The 18,182-nt window shown below is 46.8% G+C and overlaps 1 protein-coding gene across 1 annotated transcript in view; it reads left to right on the forward strand.

Annotated features, from left to right (window-relative positions):
• LOC126278318 (uncharacterized) overlaps positions 1-18,182 on the forward strand; it is a 174,834-nt gene that overhangs the window by 93,553 nt on the left and 63,099 nt on the right. The window contains exon 3 of the mRNA XM_049978336.1: positions 13,223-13,385. Coding sequence (XP_049834293.1) covers positions 13,223-13,385 — 163 coding nt within the window. The remainder of the gene's footprint in view (positions 1-13,222; positions 13,386-18,182) is intronic.

The raw sequence follows: 18,182 nt of genomic DNA on the forward strand, positions 1-18,182 counted from the left end.
AGAATGTCATGGGTTCCGGACTGCAACATGGCACTACCGAGAGTGAAGACCATCGTGTTCGCAGTTTGCCTCTGGCGTTAAGTACTGCATCTGCAGCGGGAACTCGAGTACCAGCAGGCCCCACAGTGATACAACAAAGCGTTACAGATCGCTTACTTCAAGGACAGCTCAGAGCCAGAAGCCCTGTAGCGTGCAATCCACTGACCCCAAACCACCGCCATTTGGGACTTCAGTGGCGACAAGCGAGACGTCTTCGGAGGGCAGGGTGTGTTCCCTGATGGAGGATGATTGCCACGTGTCGGTTAGGAGGAAGCCAGCAGAGAGCCTGCATCCAACCCGCTTGCATGCTACCCAGACACACTGCACCTGAACGTGGGCTTGTATGATAGCAGGACCGCTCTCGTGGTTATCTCACCCACCCTGACTGCGGAATTGTACGTTAGTCTGGTGATTCCACCTGTTGTGCTGGGATTCATGAACATCATACCTGGGGGTCTATTCCAAGAGGAAGACACTCGCCCACATACATACCGCTGTTCTAATACAACATGATCTACAGAACGTCTACATCTTGCCTCGGCCTGCTCTATCTGCAGGTCAGTCTCCAATCGAGCAGACATGGGACATCATGGTACGACAACTCCACTGTCATCTGTATACAGCATTAACGGTCCGTGTACTGACCGACCAAGTGCAACAGGCGTGCTATTCCATCCCACAAATTGGCATCATACATCTATACAACACAATGCTAGCACATTTGCATGGTTGCATTCAGCATTCTGACGGTTACGCCGATTATTAATGTACCAGCATTTAATAATAGCTTATCTTGCGCTTACACTAATCTGTGGTCTTGCAATGTTAATCACTTAACTACGTTTTTCATATTAGGTGCATCGTGCTGCCACCTACTGCCAGGTACTCCGTATCAGCCACCTCAGTAGCCATTAGACATCGTGAGAGAGCAGAATGGGGCGGTCCGCGGAATTCACGGACCTCGAACGTGGTCAGGTGATTGGGCGTCACTTGTGCCATGCATTTGTACACGAAATTTCCACACTCCTCAACATCCCTAGGTCCACTCTTTCCGACGTGATAGTGATGTGGAACCGTGAAGGGACACGCACAGTACAAAAGCGCACAGGCCGACCTCATCTGTTGACTGACAGACACCGCCGACAATTGAAGAGGCTCGTAACGTGTAATAGGCAAACATCTATCCAGACCATCAAACACGAATTCCAAACTGCATCAGGATCCATTGCAAGTACTATGTCTGTTTGGCAGGAGGTGAAGAAACTTTGATTTCATGGTCGAGCGGCTGCTCATAAGCCACACATCATGCCGGTAAATGCCAAACGACGCCTTGCTTGGTGTAAGGAGCGTAAACATTGGACGATGCAACAAACGAAAAAGTTTGTGTGGAGTGATGAATCACGGTACACGATGTGGCGATCCGATGGCAGGGTGTGGCTATGGCGAATGCCCGGTGAACGTCATCTGCCAGCGTGTGTAGGCTGACAGTAATATCCGTACAGCACAGGCCTACACTGATGTTTCAAGCACCTTGCTTTTCACTGCTGAAGAGCACTTCGGGGATGGCGATTGCATCTTTCAACACGATCGAGCACCTGTTCATAATGCACGTCCTGTGGCGGAGTGGTTACACGACAATAACATCCCTGCAATGGACTGGCCTATATAACACCTCTGGGACGTTTTGGAACGCCGACTTCGCGCCAAGCCTCACCGACCGAGCCATCGATACCTCTCCTCAGTGCAGCATTCCCTCAAGAATGGGCTACCATTTCCCAAGAAACCTTGCAGCGCCTGATTGAACGTATATCTGGGAGAGTGGAAGGTGTCATAAAGGCTAAGGGTGGGCCAACACCATATTGAATTCCCGTATTTACCGATAGAGAACCCCGCGAACTTGTAAGTCATTTTCAGTTAGATCACCGGTTACTTTTGATCACATACTGTATACACTTAATATCAAGCCCTCGACCACATAGTTCATGTTAGGTCTTCCAATAAGCAAAGCTGAAACAAAATGACTGTAAGTATTAGGAGGCTTGGTACCTCGGTTCTACGGTATGAGAGTATGTCAGCACCGGTTCGAAGAGATCAAGATATTGAGTTCGTAATGCACGGAAAACAGACTCTGAATAATGTGATTACAGCGGCAAAAGCAGTGAGGAATTAGCAGTAATTGCAGAAGTGATGGATGTAATTATTTTCAGTAACAGATAAATTCAAAAGGTAGATACAAACCAATGTGTAGATATCTAAAGAGTCAAGCACAGGGATCAAACACACCATCCAGTCTGTGCCGATATCCAGCCTGACACAGGCAAATGCGTTCCGGAGCCAAGGAATATGTAAAACGTTTCCTGCAGTCACATGTCTATATATAAAATCTGTAAGGTGTTTACCTATAATGCTACTCACTCCTGGTCTTGTCACGTGATATTAACAGTGAACCCCAACTATCTTATCATGTAGTATTACCCTACTTGACGCTATATATGGGATATGTCACGTCCAAGCAAACATTACATTCCACCTAGAAAACCTTTATACAACTACCGAAGCAGGCTGGTTCCGTTAATGCAGATTTATACTGTAGGTTATGAAAATAGCATGTGAATCCCATATCCACTATTTATAACTGAATGATGTCGCTGGATATTCCAAAAAAAATGGCTGCGGATAATATTGTAACTTAACAGGGTAATTTAATGGTATATTCTGTGATTTGTGTGTGACAGATTGTCAAATCACGATAGGAGTACAATGCCACTGACGGTATTGTGAAAAACAATGTTTCCTCTCGTGCTTTAGTATGGAACTTCCATCGAAGTCAGAGCAGCTTTTTATAGCGGTATGCAGATGAACTACAGCTGATCGTCTACCTATACACCAATAGACAAACAGCAGAAACGTTTTCAAACCTTGCACATCGACTGTTCTGTAGGTTTTTCGTTGATTAATAACACACGGAATCAGTTGGTACAGAGTAGTGGTACTCCTACCCGCCACTGGACCCTGTCAAGTTGCAACGTAGTACTGCCTGAACTATCACTGCCCAAGGGGCTTTCGAACCAGTGCTAGCACACCTGACAGAGTCACAAGAAACTCGACTTCAGTGTGTGGAAGCTGCTATAATTAAGTGACAGTAAATTGCCATACAAACGAGAGCATCGTTATTTACCAACTCATGTCCAATTCTCGTGTGCTGCAAACGATTTGACTGTAGCAGAAAGCTGAAGCTGCAGTGATAGTGATCAACGACAAGCTGATACTGCTGCATATACGTACACTGAAGACCAAAGAACAGGGACACCTGCCTAATATCGTGTAGGGCCACCACGAGCTCTCGCAAGTGCCGCAACACGGCGTGGCACAGACTCGGCTAATGCCTGGAGTAGTGCTGGAGGGAACTGAGACCACGAATCCTGCAGGGCTGTCCACAAATTCGTACGAGTACCAGGGGGTGGAGATTTCTTCTGAACAGCATGTTGCAACACATCCCATATATGCTAAATAATGTTCCTGTCTGGGTAGTTTTATGGCCAACGGAAGAGTTTAAATGCAGAAGAGTGTTCCTGGAGCCACTCTGCAGCAGTTCTAGACGTGTGAGATGTCGCATTGTCCTGCTGGAGCTGCCAAAGTCCGATGGAATGCACAATGGACATGAATGGATGCAGGTGATCAGACAGGATGCTTACTTACGTGTCAGCAGTCAGAGTCGCATCTAGACGTATCAGGGGTCCCGTATCACTCCAACTGCAGACGTCCCGCACCAATACAGAGCCTTCACCAGCTGGGATTCGTAAGGTTGTCTCCATACCCGTAAACGTCCATCCACTCTTCACAATTTGAAAAGAGACTCTCACGACCAGGTAACATGTTTCCAGTCATCAACAGTCCAATGTTGAGCGGGCAGGTGAGACGTAAATCTTTGTGTCGTGCGGTCATCAAGGGTACACCAGTGGGCATTCGGCTCCGAAAGCCAATATCGACGATGTTGAAAGGTTCGCTCGCTGACGCTTTTTGATGGCTCAGCATTGAAATCTGCAGCAATCTGCGAAAGGGTTGCACTTCTGTCACGCTGAACGATTCTCTTCAGTCGTCTTCACTCCCGTTATTGCAGAATCGTTTCCGGTCGCAGCGGTGTCGAAGATTTGATGCTTTCCCGAATTCCTGATATTCACGGTACACTCGTGAAATGATCGTAGGAGAAAACCACCACTTCATCGCTACCTCGCTGTGTCTCATCGCTCGTGCGTCGACTATAAAATCACGTTCAAACTCACTTAAATCTTGATAAACTGCCACTGTAGCAGCAGTAACCGATATATATATATATATATATATTGGCGTTGCCGACCGCAGGGCCTTATTCTGCCTGCTTACATATCTCTATATTTGAATACACATGACTATACTAGTTTCTCTCGCGCTTCAGTGTATACACAGCATTTCAGCAGGTGTGACGGGTGTGACGGCTGCCAGGGGGCCACTACACTATCTCGCGGAAATGCACGTGGCCCCATCTATGGCACAAGCATACGTACTGGGCTGATTGCTTATGCAAAACACCATCACGTAGTCCTCCAATAACTATACTTTTTAAAAGAACGTTTCCTGTTTTTCACCTCCGCATTTATTGTCTCCAGGTAAGTATTTAACACACGTCACGTCTTGAATGAGCAGGAGCAATAATTTTAGAGACATGCTGTTCATTTTTGGAACAGAACCTATGACCAGCTTAGAGGCAGAAGTGATGATACTTTCTGGAGGAACTGACCATCATTTTGCAGGACAGTCTCAAGAACATACAGTGCAAGCTACACTCCTGGAAATTGAAATAAGAACACCGTGAATTCATTGTCCCTGGAAGGGGAAACTTTATTGACACATTCCTGGGGTCAGATACATCACATGATCACACTGACAGAACCACAGGCACATAGACACAGGCAACAGAGCATGCACAATGTCGGCACTAGTACAGTGTATATCCACCTTTCGCAGCAATGCAGGCTGCTATTCTCCCATGGAGACGATCGTAGAGATGCTCGATGTAGTCCTGTGGAACGGCTTGCCATGCCATTTCCACCTGGCGCCTCAGTTGGACCAGCGTTCGTGCTGGACCTGCAGACCGCGTCAGATGACGCTTCATCCAGTCCCAAACATGCTCAATGGGAGACAGATCCGGAGATCTTGCTGGCCAGGGTAGTTGACTTACACCTTCTAGAGCACGTTGGGTTGCACGGGATACATGCGGACGTGCATTGTCCTGTTAGAACAGCAAGTTCCCTTGCCGGTCTAGGAATGGTAGAACGATGGGTTCGATGACGGTTTGGATGTACCGTGCACTATTCAGTGTCCCCTCGACGATCACCAGAGGTGTACGGCCAGTGTAGGAGATCGCTCCCCACACCATGATACCGGGTGTTGGCCCTGTGTGCCTCGGTCGTATGCAGTCCTGATTGTGGCGCTCACCTGCACGGCGCCAAACACGCATACGACCATCATTGGCACCAAGGCAGAAGCGACTCTCATCGCTGAAGACGACACGTCTCCATTCGTCCCTCCATTCACGCCTGTCGCGACACCACTGGAGGCGGGCTGCACGATGTTGGGGCGTGAGCGGAAGATGGCCTAATGGTGTGCGGGACCGTAGCCCAGCTTCATGGAGACGGTTGCGAATGGTCCTCGCCGATACCCCAGGAGCAACAGTGTCCCTAATTTGCTGGGAAGTGGCGGTGCGGTCCCCTACGGCACTGCGTAGGATTCTACGGTCTTGGCGTGCATCCGTGCGTCGCTGCGGTCCGGTCCCAGGTCGACGGGCACGTGCACCTTCCGCCGACCACTGGCGACAACATCGATGTACTGTGGAGACCTCACGCCCCACGTGTTGAGCAATTCGGCGGTACGTCCACCCGGCCTCCCGCATGCCCACTATACGCCCTCGCTCAAAGTCCGTCAACTGCACATACGGTTCACGTCCATGCTGTCGTGGCATGCTACCAGTGTTAAACACTGCGATGGAGCTCCGTATGCCACGGCAAACTGGCTGACACTGACGGCGGCGGTGCACAAGTGCTGCGCAGCTAGCGCCATTCGACGGCCAACACCGCGGTTCCTGGTGTGTCCGCTGTGCCGTGCGTGTGATCATTGCTTGTACAGCCCTCTCGCAGTGTCCGGAGCAAGTATGGTGGGTCTGACACACCGGTGTCAATGTGTTCTTTTTTCCATTTCCAGGAGTGTATTACTGATTTGTTTGACTGATGAGGCGGCTAAGTGCTATATCACTTACTGCACTCTCCTGACGTAAGCTCTCGTGAGTTCAACTCGATTTCTAACGGAAGGAAACACTTCACGGCATTCTCTTCAGAACTGCTATTAATTCGTCGGGCAACAGAGCGCACCGCTCGAACTGTCAACACAACTGGCACGACTTCAACATCGCTGGTGACTACTTTGGAGGTCAGTAAAACTTTGAAACACGTATCAATTTTGATCGAATTGTAAGTAAATAGCTGCCACTACTAAAGTTCCAACCCTCGCTTTTCAGCGGATTCTGGCACTACTTCTTTAATTATTTCATCCTCATTTTGCACACAACACACGGCAATATCAGCATCACGATCAACAAAATTATCAAACTCAATTCTATTTGAAATATGAGCCGCGTCGTTGTCTTCTGGTACATCGTAATCTACATCAAAAATCTACATTTTCGGGGTCTAGCTTGAGTATCATTTGTGTTTCCAATCTTTCGAAAGCACTTCCCTATTGTATTTGGCTTCAATTATCCCCAAGCATTCCTTATGTACTGCATTGCCTATGTATGAGAAATAAATTAAAAAGCTACACGTACGTACAGGAGATGGGCAAAATAATGTGAACACCTGTGCTTACTTGCGAATGGTTTATTAATAAGGGGTTGGACCCCCATTTGTCCGTAATACAGCTGCGATTCTTCTTGGAATACTAGCATATAATGATTGTATAGTCTCCAGTGGAATGTTACGTCTCTTTTCGGTCCTGAAGTGACGAGGGACACGAAAATCTGCTCTGTAGTCTGCGCTCCAATACCGCCAACAAGGGTTCGATAATGTTGAAGTCCGAGGACTGTGTTGGCCAGGGAAGACGCTTGAGTTCAGTTGCACGGTCCTCATACCATGATTGTACTGTCCTGGCTGTGTGAATGGGTGCATTATCGTCCTGAAATATGGCATCATTGTCGGGGAACAACATTTGAATCATGGGGTGCACCTGACCATCTAAAATCTTCACATAACCATTGGCTACAACATGGCCTTTGAGAGTAATGATGGAACCAACAGAATACCATGATATGGCTGCCCACACCATCTCACTTCCACCTCCATGCTTAATCGCTAAAATCAAGCAGTCAGGATTGTAGGCTTCTTTTGGCGTTCTCCAGAAGTAAACCCTACCCGATGTTGGAATGAACGAAAACGTTGACTCGTCGGACTATATGACACGTTTCCCCTGATCAGCCGTCCAGGGTTTACGCTCCGGACACCACGTTTTCCGCTTCTTGTGGTTGTCGTCACTAATGGTTTCGGTATAGCTGCTCGTCCACGAATATTCGCTTTATGGAGTTCTCGGCGGACCGTGTCGATAGATATGGGGTCTCGAAGGTGGCTGTTGAGCTCTGCAGTCATTTCGCACGAAGTAGTCTTGTGTTGTTTTGACGCATATCGTATTAGCGTACGTCGATCTCCGTCATTTAACTTTGATTTGCGCCCTCTATTACATGTACTCGATGATGTCTTTCCATGTTTTGTGTAGGGTGTCATGACTGTTGAAACAGTTCCTCTTGAAACATTGACTAAGTTTCCTGAGTCCCATAGTTCTCAGAGCCATTTTAAGTTGCCTGTCTTGGTTACAGGTGCTCCAGCTAATCGGGCCCCCACAATCTGCCCTGTTTGGAACTCTGTTAGGTCTTTTATTGCACGTCGACTTCGGCCTCTGAATCTGAATACGAAGTGTGCACAACTCGTAAACAACCTGCACTGATGCCCGAGTCCACACTGAACACGTGCAGTCCAGTGCGACACGTGCCTTACCTGTGTTGTTGACTGTCAAACACACCCATCCCATAACTACGATTGTTCACATTATTTTGCCTATCCCCAGTATCTGCGATGATTTTAATTTAATTTATAGATCTATTGTAAAAATTTTAGGAAAGTTCAGAGCGAACTGGCAGGGAATGCTATACATATATAGTGTATGCGTAAAGATTGTCCTAACCTAGAGCTCAATACTTTGGTTTACTTGCAACACGTCCAGTTTAGGATCCTCCTTCCCACTGTCGAGATGCCGATGACACGTTGAACAAGCATTTTCCTGTACTTCGCTTTTGTTGCAGCAATGATGCCACAGCCCAGAGACTGAACATGGCTCGTGCAGTTTTCCGGAAAAAACGTCAGTTCTATGTTGCTGAACAGTAGTGCTGGAGAATGAGCCGAACATCTGCCTAGAAGCAAAAGTATTTTCTTCTTCTCATGACGCATGCAGGCGTTAAGCTTATCGAGATGATTCTGGAAGAGGTTTGCAGTCATCCGTGCCGCCTTCTTTGACTCATACTCGGTGGGATACGACTTTACGCCCTTCGCTGACTTCCCAATCACTAGTGAGGGTAACTTATCAGAGCCACATGCGTTTAACATAAGGAGTACTGTGAGGTAACGGGCGAGTTGTGGCTCCCTGAAAACATTCTGAGTTGGGAGTTGGCGCGGCCGCCATCAGCCACATGGTGCAAGAGGGGTAGCCGGAGCGAGAGGGCTGGCCAGCCTCAGTGCGTGGTACAGGCCGGCTGCGTGGCCGGAGCTCAGTGATGGCGCTGTGTCGAGGGCTGTGCTTCGTGTCGATGAGGGGGATTTGTCTGCCAGTAGTGCCAAAGATGGCGGTCTTTGTGAAACCATAATGGCAAACTTTTCACAGTTCACGTAGAAATTAATAATAGCCAGAGAAATCATGATACCTAAGAAGAAACATGTACATCACCACTATTTGCACGACGATTCTGATGGTGTTGTCACATTTTTCAATATCTTTATTAACTTAAAGTTTAGTATCTGACTGTAAATTATACAAGTAACACCCAGCAACGAATTTCCAAAACCTAAACGGTTTATCCGATTTTGTCGATCGTCATGTCTTTAGATAGCTATTAGTGTAAACCTAAATTGGTGGGAATTACATGCCTATGTAACTTAAATAGTACATGAGTTATTGGAGGTCAAAGTGGCCGATTACTATCGATCGCGATAGGACACGAAGAAGCGGTAGCAGGATGCTATGTTTATATCCGATGTATACTATTCATGAAGAAATTGGTCAAATTTTTACTGTGTTTTAGGAAGCACAGAGACTTTTGTTTCTGTTCCTTTGATATACGTTTATTTGATTTGTTTATGTATTTAATAATGTGTGTTAGAGCGTGTTTATTGTGCAGCCGTTATTTAATTTCAAGTTATTTAAATGTAAATCCAGTATTTCGTTCGTGTTTCAATATGTTTGTGAGTGTGCGTTGACTTGGAGACGTGGCGGAAGCGCTCTAGCCACTCACAGCGCTCGTTACTACGGCAGGCGACTACCGAAGTCAACGGAGAGACTGTGTGGAAGTGGGGGAGGAGCATCGGGTGTCGCAGGGCACGAGAGAGTGGTGGACAGGAAGGCGTGACGGCTGGTCGCAGGAGAGTGGAGCAGGCTGCGCGTGATCGCGGGGCGCAGGAATACTTCGTAGCGACGACTTGTGCGCTTCTGGCATTTCCGTGGCTTCTGCAGTAAATATCTCGCGAGCTACGTTGTTGCTCATAACTAATTACGTCCAGTAGGAATCTATTGTTTTCTTGTTATTCAATTTATATTTTATTTAACTGCTGGACCATCGACGCCAATAAGTGCTTTATAGTAACAAATGGCATTCTCATCATTTACAGGAGTTAAAATTGTATCTGCACATTTTATTTAATTGCAGTCTTTCATGTACAAATTTCTATGTTACATTTAAAATTCCTAATTGCCGAGTGATAAAACCACTCTCTTTTCAAAATTGTGCAGTGACATCATCCATCCTTTTAGCCTCCCCACAAACTCTGCGCCAGTGATGCCCCATCTTACTTTGAAGCGGTTTAACCGACCAGAAGAGGCACGAAAGTTTTCAACGTCTAACTTTTTTGCCAATTCTAGAGCCTTTGCTTGCAGTATTGCGCCTGAAATAGGTACATCAGCTGCACGCGGCTGTTGAAACCATGTCTGTAGGCATTTTTCCACGTCTGCAAGTTTTCGACCCTGGATGCGCGTGATTTTCTCACCACCTGGCCCGGCTTCTTATCTGCGTTTCATTAGCCAGTACGATGGTTGACGCAGGACATAGGATTCTGAGACGCTTTGCGAGGCTCATTTTAGTTTCACTAGGTCTTCTTTGCACTTTTTCGATTATGTTTGCGTCCCCCCCCCCCCCCCACCCCCCTTTAGGGCCCCATCGCAGCACCACCGCCACCGAGGAACGGTGCTCTGCAGCCCTCACGCATCCAGACGGCGCGCCGTGTCGCCTCTGAGGACAGGTGTAGCTGTTGCTGTGAGGAGCTTTGATGCTGCCGCTGCTGTTTCCGCTGACTTCTCGTGCCGACTGACTGTTAGGAAGCGGCTATTCGCCGTTTGGCCGGTCAACAGCAGCCTCCAGTGGCGTCGTGTGAAGGCCGCTGTTGCGAGCCATGTTTCGACAAGTATAGGATTTGAAACCGACTAGCACGAGGTGAGCTATAACACCTGTTCTTGAATACTGCTCGAGTGTCTGGGATGCGTACCAGGTCCTTTCAAAGGAAGGCATCGAAGCAGTTCAGACGTGGGCTGCTACATATGTTACCGGTAGGTTCGGACAACACATAAGTGTTACGGAGATGCTTCGGGATCCCGAATAGGAATCCTTGAAGGCAAGGTGGCGTTCTTTTCGAGAAACGCTATTGAGAAAATGAGAGAACCGACATATGGAACTGACTGCCGAACGATTCTACTGCCGGCAACTCTCACTGCGCGTAAGAATCACGAAGATAAGATACGAGAATTTAGGACTCAAGCGGCGGCGTATAGACAGTCGTTTTCCCCTCTATTTGCGAGTGTAACAGCAAATTAAATGACTAGTAGTGGTACAGGTACCCTCCGCCACGCACCGTACGGTAGCTTGTGGAGTATTTGTGCAGATGTAGATGTAGTTGACTGCCGCCAAGTTCACTGTGGCTAAGGCCCGCAACTTTGCGTGCGGACAGCAAACCAGCTACCACTGGCCACATCATGTACGAAACGTTTCGAGACGATTCCTTGGTCTTTATGATGTACAAGTGCGACAAAAATGACTGTGGGGGAGTAAAAATAACAGCGTAAAAATGCGAAAACGTATAAATGGGAAACGTAAAAGTGGTGTAACATTGCGTGCAAAAACGAAAAAGTGCACAGTATACAACGTACAAGTGCGAGAAACGTAGAGCTGAGAAACGTATAAATGCAATTTCACTGTATATGCAATTTATAACCTCACGCATGAACTTTATGATGTGATACATAAATCTGTTAAACGTGCTACAATGACGGAAAAAAATCCCAACACCAATAACTCATCAGTGTAGATTAATGAAATTCCATACATTTGTCAGGTAACATATTTAAGTGGTTAACGTTGCAAAATCGCAATTTAATGTGAGTGTGACAAAAATCATTGCAAATGTGAAATGCAGGTACATTATTAAACGGTATAACTGCCAGTATGTTGAATACAAGCATGCAAAGATGCATCCGTTGTCCCGTACAGTTATCAGATGTAGTTTAGTGAGATGCAGTTCCGTGCCTCTTGCATTTAGTCACTCAATACGGGGACAGAAATTGCTGCTGTGGATGATACTAGAGTTGTTGTGCGATGATGTCCCGTGAGTGCTCAACTACTGATAGACCTGCCGATAGAGCAGGAAAAGGCGACACGTCGACCTTATGTAGAGTATGTTGGGTTACAATAGCGGTATGTGGACGAGCGTTATCCTTTTGGAAACACACCCTGGAGCGGCAGCACAACAGGTCCAATCTCCAGACTATGAACAGATTTACAGTCAGGTTGCGTGGGATAAACACGAGAGAGCTCTTGTTGTCATAGGAAACCACTCTCTGGTCCATAACTGCAGGTGTAGGTCCAGTGCGTCTACGCCAAAGACAGCCTGGTTGCTGACGCTTACCTGGCCCTTCTCTAAGGCCATCACTGGCACCAAGGCAGAAAACACAACAGACCTCCTATCCACCCTCCAATGTACTTTCACCTGTCTCAACTGAAGTCGCAAATGGTGGTGGTTTTGGATGGGTGGAATGCACATTACATAGCATCTGGATCGAAGCTGTCTTTAAAGTAACGGATTTCTAACTGTCCGTTGTGTGACTGTGGTGCCAACCACTGCACGATGCGATGTGCCACAGCCACACACCAAACATGACAGTCTTCCCTCTCGGTAGTGCCATTTGTGACCATAACTTCCCATGACTGGAATTTACTCTGCTCTGGGATGACGTTTATGCGCTGAAGGTTGCTGCTTCTTACTCCCAAAGGCGCTCCTTCTTATGAATCCCTCCAGTACTTCCTGTCTTTATATTTGGCGCTGACTGTAAACATCCCATTTACGGGTTTGACGCTCACAAGCACCTCCGGGGAATGCTATCGTCACCCACAGGCATTACGTGTAGCAACAACAGTGACACTGCTATCACTGACTATCTTGAGTCTGCCTCGCCTTCTTCCTGCCCTTAATCCTGAAATGGACCCTTCTGCCCTCTCCTGTGCTTAGTTGCTTGACCACCTCACTGTTCATTACGTTTCCCCACAATGGATCCCACGCTCCTGTGCCCTCTCTCCCTTCCAGGGCTTGTTGTCCATCCTCGCTGGCCCCAGCTCAACCCTCATGCTAGTCCTTCCTATCCAGACATAACACATCTTCAGTTGACTCCATCACTTTTATTGCCTCCTACTTTTGCGCCATCGTCTCTGCTAGCACCTCTGCAATGGATGCAGCTGTCCCGGGTTCTGATGCCCACCACCGGCTCGTGCAACCCTGGCTCTAGTGTCCCTAATCAGCCTGCCGTTAGCTTCTCTGAGCCTCTCATCATGTCGTCAAAGCGTCATTCTCTTCAGTCAATGCTGGCGCCAGCTCTGCTCCCTCCGACCCCGGCACCACCAGCTCACCCGCTCTCTGTGCTGGTGACACCTCTCCAGCAGCACGTGCCTGCCCAGTTCTGGCCCGACAGGCAACACTCTCTCTGGCCTCCAGCGCCCTTGCATCGGTGATGCAACTGTGGTAGGCATCCTTCACACTAGTTGTACCCAACGCGACTCTCTGCCCACTTATCTTTCAGTTCTGCCCTTCTTTTCCACATCTTGATCCACCCTTTCCTCAGCATCCGCTGCGCCCACATCTCCCAAGCAACTCCATGCTCCCAAAAGTCTTCGCGCATCTCGATGCGCTGTTGGCCGCGCTGCAGTCAGACGAGTCTCTCATGCCTGTTCTTCACAACTCTCGTTTTTAGCAGCTGTGCCTGATGCTTTGCTGTCATGCTCCATATTCTGTCACTAAATGTCACCTTTCTTTTCCAGATAGAGAATCTGTTCGGAGCGATGCCTTACTCCTGAGCTAGACATTCCCTCATTTCATGACGCATGTACACTACTGCATACACATTTCCTGATTGTTTTTCTGTTCGTGCATCTAATGTGTTGTAACTATAATTTGGTAAAGTTTTCACGAAACATGCATCCCCATAAATTCATTCGAAGCAACCTCTTTTAAGCGTTATACATCGGAAGTATACCGCAAATGAGAGATAGACAGGAAAGGTACAGGTGTGTGGGCGTTTGACTGTAGAGCGCAGAAGACATTTTTCGTAATTTTCGCTTTGCTCCCTCCCCGCTTGTGAAAAAAACTGAATGTTATATATCTGCAATGTGGGAATTTGAATGTGATTGCACGTGGCGTAGGGGTTTTAGTTTTTAAAGATATAGTAGGGTGGGAGTTGGTGCTTTTGACGTGTTCACGTTTTCGCAGAAGAACCAAAAATCGCACAATTTAAGCGCGCTCTAGCTCCGATACCGCTCGTCAGAAAATCAAACCTGGCTAGTGCATTTTATAGGCAATATTGGCTAATTGAATTCTATATAGAGTGGTCGTCTGCGGAAAACGCATAGTTTTCGAGATATAAGTGTAAAACAAAAAAAGGGTGAAAATTTTGAGTTTTTTGCGTTTTTCGTTATGAAACCGATTCTTACAATGCAGAAAACACGAAATTCGGATTCAGAACCCCAAAAAACATATAGGACGGTTGAGAAGAAACTTCCGTAAATTTGTTACGCGAAAACAGCCATTTGAATCGGGTAAGAACTAGAAAACGCCTTGAGCGATAAGTGGGACAATATCCTTCAAGGACCCCTCATCTGATTGGTAGACAGCGTGAATAACTGGTGCAAAATGTGCACTGGTGCCCGAGGAGGGCATAATCCTTACTGAGAGTCCGATATCGACCTTTGCGTTCGGAGTGTGGCCTGCATCAAACATGTAAGTCTGTTATCCTACCTTTCCATGTGGCGAAATCTGTACCATTTTTCGTTGTAAATGTACTACTCCATCTCTATCGCTTATGTACTGTGTTCCATGTCGTCCATAATTTCCTGTTACTATTCCCGTCCAACAATGTCTCCGTTCCTCGGCTGTCGTCAGTCAGTGTAGGTTAGAGTGACTTCATTTCGTGACGTTACTCCGACCCTCCCTTCGTGGGTTGGCGGATTGCGAGGTGTGTTCAGCATCTGTAGATTGAGTTCCATAATGTCTTCGTCCCTACGGCCATCAGTCAGTAAGCTATGCTACAACACGGATTTCATCAGTATTTGAAACACTAAAGAATTAATTGGACCTAGGTGTCTAGTATCCTGTAGCCTTAGCAGATACTTGTCGATCTCATTGCTGAAATGAAAAAAAGAAAGGTTAACATTTCGACTCACATTAGGTGTTCTAAGCAACACTGTGATTTTATATCACTGTAGTGGCCTTGTTAATACTATTGTTGCTGCCAAAGGACGTGGCCGACTCGCTGGCCAGTTAGCGACGTACTGGCGACTTTTGCTACTTTAATTTGGCTCTTGGAGACACAAAGCATTTAATTTCAACTCTTCCGCCGCTTTTCTAGTTTCACGTAATACGATGGCAATTCTCATGGCATGAAGCTGTCCTATTGTTAATTCCATTAGATACTATGGGTATACAGGGTGATTACTTGATGATGAGCGGTTCTAGGCGCTACAGTCTGGAACCGCGTGACCGCTACGGTCGCAGGTTCGAATCCTGCCTCGGGCATGGATGTGTGTGATGTCCTTAGGTTAGTTAGGTTTAACTAGTTCTAGGGGACTGATGACCTCAGAAGTTGTCCAATAGTGCTCAAAGCCATTTCAACTTCATGATGATTTGTGTCCTCCAGCCTTTCTTCCACGTGATGCTGCAATATTGAGTTTTTCTTCCATGAGGTTATTTGTGTCATCAACACTTTTTCTGTGTGTGTGCATCGTCACCATCTCGCCAGCACCACTTCCATCACTGCCGCCACCTCCATCTGTTTGTCACCACCGCCGCATCTCCTATGACGTAGCTACCTCCCCCCCCTGTCACATCAAAGACATTCGCATCCTTCACAATTCCACCACAGCTTGTCACCATCGTCTCAGCACTGCTTCAGTGACCAGTTACCCCAATCAAAGCCGCTCATCACTTGTCCACCATCACTGATCCTCCCACAACTACCATCTATACCTCTCCTTCTTCTGTTCCCACTGTCACCACATACAGAACGTCTCCCCCCCCCACCCCCACCCACAACCTCTACAGCTATCCTCTCATACCTAGGTCATCCGCTGCCATTACAGCAGTAACAATCATCTCTCTTCATCCCCACCTCCCTGTATCTATTCTCTTTCAGCTACTACTCATAAGATCTAGCATCCACAAAATCTGTACGTGTAAATGTCCTTCGAGTGACAGTTGCCTCAGACAATGTCATAAGCATTCACGTCGTCAAGCTTCAGTGCACCGACTGATGCATGCTGTGCTGTAGGACCAGTATAACTCTCAGGTAACTCTCAGCAATGTCACATCCCACAACCATCATTCCCCGCAACAGCCTTTGTCAAAACATTGATATCAGCGCAACCCTACACCAAAAAATCACAAACTAATCTCGACAACATCCAGAATATGGACACAACTCCTCCCCTGCCAACATCTTCATCTACTGTCAACACCTTCATGCTCTCCAACGAGATCTGAAATTCCTCAGACCAAAGCTTTCACCTCGAAATCAAAAAATATATTCCAACAAATCAACCCTAGAAAAGACTTAGTATTATTTAAGTCCCTCAACCTCACCTTCGACAGTGACTGTGTCTCCAAAATACCTTGCATTACCTTTAGACCCCAAAGCCTGATTCCTTACCACAGTACTCTACACCAAGCAACCCCACCCTCGCTGCCGTCCTCCCACCCTCATCAGAGAGATTACCAAAGTCAACTCTGATATCGTGGATGAGGAAGAGGAATTCTAACTGAACAAAAACACAAATTTAGAAGCTCGAAAAGGCCTTCAGATCAACAATGATTATGGTTCCCCTCACCTCATTTGTGTCTTTACTCAAGCTGCCTCCACCATAGAACTTTTCCTTAAAGAGGTAGCTGTGATGTATCACCACTGCCATAAAGACGAATCTTCAATATGTCATCCTCAGTCATGTCATTTTCAAAAGATTCTTCACTACAATGATCAACTAACCGCAGACTGTGAGAACCTACCCACTTATTCACACAGCAAAGAGTCCCTTTCTCTCAAACAGTGCCCTAACCTTGTTTCCCCTTGTACCTGCAGCACCTGCAGTGACTATTCTATGAAATGTGAAGTCAAGCATCAACCAAGGAAACCCGAATTCACCGTCCCAATCTATACCATTGATAGCCCATTCATCGCAACAATTCCATTTGCTGAACCCCCACTGCTAAAGACACCATCAAATACATGGCAGTTGTCCCACAAAACATTCATCCATTCCAACTTCCACACCTGCTTCAACAAGTTTCACTTGCTGCTTCCTACGTCTTCCATCTCAACACCAAAGTTGTATATTCCCACAACCAGGTCTTCTTCCTCTTCACTGACCCTGACAGCCTAGACTAAACTCCATCTAGTACTCACCCACACGTACCAATCTTATTGCTTATAAAAGCGCAACAGCACTACAAAATTCTTTACCACACCATCAATTCTTACCAATAAAATATTTTTAATTCCTACCACCTCTCAATGCAATGTCCATAGGTCAATGAAACGTTCTTCCAACTATATCAGATCATCCAATCCTCTCCCTACATCTTCCACCACACATGTAACCCCCTTCCCCTTGCCAGAACTAGAGTTGCAATTAGTCATCACAAAAACATCCCTGTTTGCCCACAACCCTTGCACAATACTCCTGCTGATCACCTTATCCTTATCCTTTTTCCGAACCTTAATCATTACCTAAGCCACCATCTACATCTGACCTTAGCACCTCATCCCATATGACTTTCTCACCCACATAGACCGTACATTTTCGACTTATTTTTTTGCCACTGACATCAACATCTACAGTAGATGCCCTGCATAGCTCCAACGATGGCATCAATTTAACGACTCCCTGAAAGGTGATATTGTTTCCACCCACACCACACCTGTTCTGGAAGCAACACTACACCATATGTTATCCCAACACCTCCCAACCACCTTGGATGCACAAGTCCTGAATCCAGTTGTAAGTGACTATCTACCTTTACTCCTCATCATTTCCTACACGCAGCCTCATCCTCATGCATCTCCATCCGAGTTATCCAAGACTACTCCCATGTCACCTGGAATGCTTACCAGGAATCCCTAGAAACCCATACTGTAAGTCATTGCCAGACCTTCCATCAACCTGATGAGATTTCTCATGCAACATCCTTCCTGCAGGATATCTTTTCACACGCTGTATCCCCCCACATTCCTACCAGGACCATATATCCCGAATGTCCCACCCAAGCCCTGCTCCT

The sequence above is a fragment of the Schistocerca gregaria genome, chromosome 6, assembly GCF_023897955.1.
Source record: "Schistocerca gregaria isolate iqSchGreg1 chromosome 6, iqSchGreg1.2, whole genome shotgun sequence".
NCBI classification, from domain to species: domain Eukaryota; kingdom Metazoa; phylum Arthropoda; class Insecta; order Orthoptera; family Acrididae; genus Schistocerca; species Schistocerca gregaria.